The sequence below is a fragment of the Leptopilina heterotoma genome, unplaced genomic scaffold (assembly GCF_015476425.1).
Source record: "Leptopilina heterotoma isolate Lh14 unplaced genomic scaffold, ASM1547642v1 Lhet_392, whole genome shotgun sequence".
Taxonomy (NCBI): Eukaryota; Metazoa; Arthropoda; class Insecta; order Hymenoptera; family Figitidae; genus Leptopilina; species Leptopilina heterotoma.
Genome location: NW_025111060.1, coordinates 151,871 through 156,922, shown reverse-complemented (window position 1 = coordinate 156,922; position 5,052 = coordinate 151,871). Strand labels below are relative to the sequence as shown.

Sequence of the window (5,052 nt, the reverse complement as noted above, 5' to 3'; positions counted from 1 at the left end):
AGTGTGTGGAATTATTTGCAAAGTTTAGTGCACGTGGGATGGATGCAGAGAAAAGTGACTATTTTAAACCCTAACGAGAAAAATAAAGAATTTGAAATTTTCCACATTTCACAAGTGATGTCTAATTATCCGGCTAAAAAGATTTTACAATCCCAAAGCATAAATTATAATAATATAGTAATAATAATAATAACAATAGAGAAATTCCAAATTATTTACGAGAGAGTAACGCATATTTTCCAATTCAACAACTAATTTCCTTGAGAGACAAAATATCTACAGAGCGCCATGAAACATGAAGGATTTGCAGTTAGAAATCGTAATTTACCAGGTAATTATAAAAAAAATTGTTGACCAAAATAAATCATTTTTATTTTTGAAATTTTTTTTTTTGTAGAATTTCGAACGAAAAGTTGCTTCTAATTCAACTTTAAGGAATAATAGTAATAAAACTGAGAGATTTTGAGCGAAATTCTTGAAACACAGAGAAACTGATGAAAAATTGAACAAGTAAATAAAACTCAAAAAGTTTTCCATTTCTTTTGGATGTTAGAAAAAAATATTATTTCATGAACGAGAATTTTTCATTCTAGATCAAAATTAAGATATTTGCAGTCATGTATGAAAAAAACGGAGATTGCGTCACTAACTAAAACATATTGTCAAACGAGTACTCTTCATGTTTAAGATATATTGGCGATAGTAATCTGTCTCTTTTTGAAAGGTACGATTTTCCATTCTAAGAGAAAATTGTGATGTTTGAAAAATGATTTTTGAAAGGAAAAAGGAAAGATTTACGAATTTTACATTTACAGATTATTTTGGGTTATTTCGTTCACAGCGGCAGTGGCAACAGCGTCTTTATATATTTTAGGCGTCTATAAAAAATGGATTTCATCGCCAATTATATTTCCCTCAGTCCGAGCCAGTTGCTTATGAAGAATTTCCATTTCCCTCAATTACCCCTCTGCAATATGAATAATGCGAAGAAAAGTGAAGCCGATCGAATTAAAAGTGGTGAGTGTATAACTTTCTTCCAATTATGTGAGCAGTTTTTTTTCTCTGATTTAAATTTAATTTAAATTTAATTCTGTTTCAATTTATCTCAATTTAATTCAGTTTTAATTTCAATTTAATTCTGCTTCACTTTCACTTTCAATTCAATTTCATTTAATGCAGTTTCAATTTTAATTTAACTCAATTTCAATTTAATTCTGGTTTCAATTTTAATTTCAATTTCAATTTAATTCTATTTCAATTTAATTAATTTCAATTTAATTCCATTTAATTCAGTGTCAATTAAAATTTAATTTTAATTTAATTGCAATTTCAATTTAATTCAGTTTCAATTTTAATTTAATTTCAATTTAATTTAATTGCAATTTTTTTTCATTTCCAATTTCATTTTAATTTCAATTTTGCTTCCTGATAGAAAAAAGATTATATCTTACTTTAAATTTAATTTCGAATTAAATTTAAAATACTTAAAATTCAATAAAATTATTAAATAATTTAAATTAAATTTAAGAAGTCAAATTATATTTCCTAGACTTCAATCTTAATAGAAAATAAAAAACTATTTTAGAACCGACAAACTTGAGCAGATTTGCTCAATGATATTTGCCACAATGAAAATTCCACACATTCAATGATATAGATGATGAATCTGCAAAATGGGTAAATGTTCGACGTTTTATGATCAACGTGAGTATCCCCGAAAATTTAGAACTTTTCTTTCCTTCTAAAAATTTTACTTTTTCTTTTCAATTTCCTCTTTTTTTCTGTAGGTGTCACAATCATGTACTGAAATGCTTCACTACTGTCAATGGCACGGTATGAAATTTGAATGCGAGAAACTATTTAATCCCACAATGACGGATGAAGGAATGTGCTGTAATTTTAATTCCGTCCATCGAAATTACATTTTCTTCAATCCGTGAGCTCGACGAATAATTAATTTTCTAATATCCACATAATATAATTATTAGATTAATATCTAATAATATAATTATTTTAATAGCCAATGATATAATTATTTTAATAGCCAATAATATAATTATTTTAATATCCAATAATAAAATTATTATTTTAATATCCTCGTAATATTTAATAGTTTAAATTTTTCCTCTCCCCTAAAATCTCGAGTAATTTTTCTTATTTAATTTCTTTTAGAAAAGAATCAACTGATTTAAATGTAACATACCCATTCCGATAATTGATTGGACACCTGAAACTGGATATGCCTCCTCAATATTACACCAGATTCTGTACCATGGAGACCATATGGTGCTGGAAATATTTTGGATTAACATTAGCTCTCGATGCGAATGTCGATGAATATTATTGTTCATCGACAGCCAGTGTGGGATTTAAGGTGGAAATATTAACTGAAAAAATAATAAACAGTGTTAATTTCTTAAATTATTACATTACTTTAATTAATTAATTCATGCAAAAGAATTCAATAATTTGATTTTTTTGTTTTAATTTCATTTAATAATTTTGTTTTCATTTTTTAATTAATTTGTTTTCATTTATAGATGTTACTGCATAATCCCGTGAAACTCCGAAAATAGCCGATTTTGCATTTGCAATTTCGCCGGGCAAAAAACGCGTATTATAATACGTCCCCATATTTCGGTAGCGAGTAAAACAATATTAAAAATACCGAAGAAAAAAAGAAAGTGCTTCTTCACGTCCGAGAGACGTTTGCGTTTTTACAGAACTTATACGCAAAGAAATTGTTTCCTTGAATGTGAGGCAAATTTTACACAGCAGATTTGTCATTGCGTGCAATATTACATGCCAAGTGAGAAAATTTTCTTTTTTCAGTATCTAAATTAAAGAATTCGAAGAGAATTAATAACTAAATTTGAAAATTAAAGAATTCAAAGAGAATTAATGACTAAATTTCAAAATTAAACAATTCGAAGAGAATTAATATTTAAATTTGAAAATTAAACAATTCGAAGAGAATTAATGTCTAAATTTTTATAAAATATTTAAAACAGAAGAAAATTTTCGTTCATTTGAACGTTCAAAACTTTAGTTAAAATCGAGGGGAAAAGAAATAATAATTTTACTTTTTTTCCGCCTGCAGAGTCACTGAATACTAAATATGTGGAAAGAAAGATGATCAGTGTGCAATTCAAGCGAGAAGAGCCATGGAGCAAAAACTTTATGATGATGAAAATACAAACAGTCAATTGAACATCACAGAAACGTGAGATTATTTGAAAGACTAATTTTTCTTTCGTTTTCCTAAGATAAATTTCTGTACAAAAATAATTTATTAAATTCTGTAAATATTTATTTACAGTCCCAGTTGTAATTGTTGGCCAGGATGCTTCGAAGTGAGCTACACAACTGAGATTTCACAAAGTGCCTTGATGGCGAACTATGACATTGAAGATATTTACGTGAGAAAAGACAAGAATTACTTTGTGTAATTATCTATTTTTTGTATTCTAAATTCTCTATTTCTCTACTTATTTATTATTTTTTAAAAATATCCTTTTATTCAGGAATAATATGGCCGTGGTGCATTTGTTCTTTGTCGATTCTCAATTTACAAAATTCGTAAAAACTGAACTATTCGGATTCACTGAATTCTTATGTAAGTATTTATTTTTTTTGCTCCTTTTTTTCTTCTGATTTTAATTCTAAAAAAACAAGATTCAATTAATACTAATTAAATTTCCAGCTAATATTGGCGGTCTACTCGGCCTCTTTATGGGCTTCAGTGTTTTGTCATTTATGGAAATCATTTATTTTCTAACATTAAAATTTTGGTGTCAACTTCGAAAACATAGAAATTCACTAAATCATTCCGAAGTTGAAACACAATACAACAAAACAATCACGTTACATATCCGTTTGCGCATTAACAAATTTTTTTGTTTTTAAAAATAGTGTAAATTTCTTCTAAAAAAAAAATTTGAATTCTTATTAATACACAAATCGATACTCGCACTCAATGAATTTTTAAAAAAGAACACATTTTTTCAAATAGAGAAATCGGAGAGAAAGGTCAGTCTCCTCTCAGTCTGTTGGAAAAATTATTCAAAAAGTGTAAAATTTTAAAGTAAAACATGCAATTATAAATTATAGAAATGAAATATTCACCGATAAATGAATGAAATATTTCATAATTACGTCGATAATATGATGTTACATATATATACAAGTGAATGAGAGGCGAAACTTTGAGGTTATGTCAACTGAATTTATATCTTCATTTTCAATTAATTATATATAGAACTGATTCATAAACAAAATCAGAAAAAAGTAAAATTCTTTGAATGTTGTCACTAAATATTGCTCTTGATTTTAAGAAATCTTTTGTGTAATTGCTTTTCATGTTTTTTGAATATGTTTAAAACACTTCTTTTCGTGTGAGCAGAGCTATTAATAAAAATAAATACTAATGTCCCGCAGTGCTTTATCAAAGACGTACCTCTTTAATGCTTCATTCAATACTAAAATGTCAAAAACGAATACTTCTTTCGACAATGAGAATTTTAAACACTTATAGTTTTACATAAAACTTTAATTGTACTTTTATATTTACATGAATATTATAAATATTGTAAAATATTAACTTCATAGCTGATGTTCCCAAAGGAATGTTTCTTTTTATTTCTTTATGTATGTGTACTACATGTATACATATATCTGTATATCGTATAATTTTGTGCAAGGTTGTGAAACTACATTAATTTTCGAAAACCATATGAACTATGCCTAAAATCTGCAAATAAAAATAAAACTAATGAGCGTTGTGTAAATGTTTCTCTTTTATTAAGAACATTATTATTTACATTATTATTCTCAATTTTCTTTTTCTTATATTCATTTTTTTAATTGTTAAAAGAATAAAAAAGAAAGAAAATAGTCCAACTCTGGTTTTGTTGTGAACTGACGTTTATGAAACACTTGGAAATAACAGGGGGTTCATTGTTTCACCTTCCCGCCCTGGTGCGATTTACTCACTTGTCGTCGCGTCTTGAGTTTCTACATTTTCCCGGTAATTTCAATGATTTCAACGTCTTT

The 5,052-nt window shown here is 26.9% G+C and overlaps 1 protein-coding gene across 1 annotated transcript; it reads left to right on the top strand.

Annotated features, from left to right (window-relative positions):
- The first annotated feature begins 295 nt into the window (after positions 1–295).
- Positions 296–4,464, top strand: LOC122506085 (pickpocket protein 28-like). Its single transcript, XM_043618079.1, is given in 22 exon segments — positions 296–331; positions 616–679; positions 682–724; positions 816–904; positions 907–1,044; positions 1,605–1,640; positions 1,643–1,704; positions 1,788–1,936; positions 2,173–2,210; positions 2,213–2,247; positions 2,250–2,295; positions 2,298–2,374; positions 2,541–2,556; positions 2,559–2,603; positions 2,606–2,809; positions 3,101–3,112; positions 3,115–3,223; positions 3,320–3,445; positions 3,525–3,616; positions 3,704–3,874; positions 4,013–4,029; positions 4,438–4,464. Coding segments are annotated over 22 exon segments (1,632 nt in total).
- Positions 4,465–5,052: the final 588 nt, after the last annotated feature.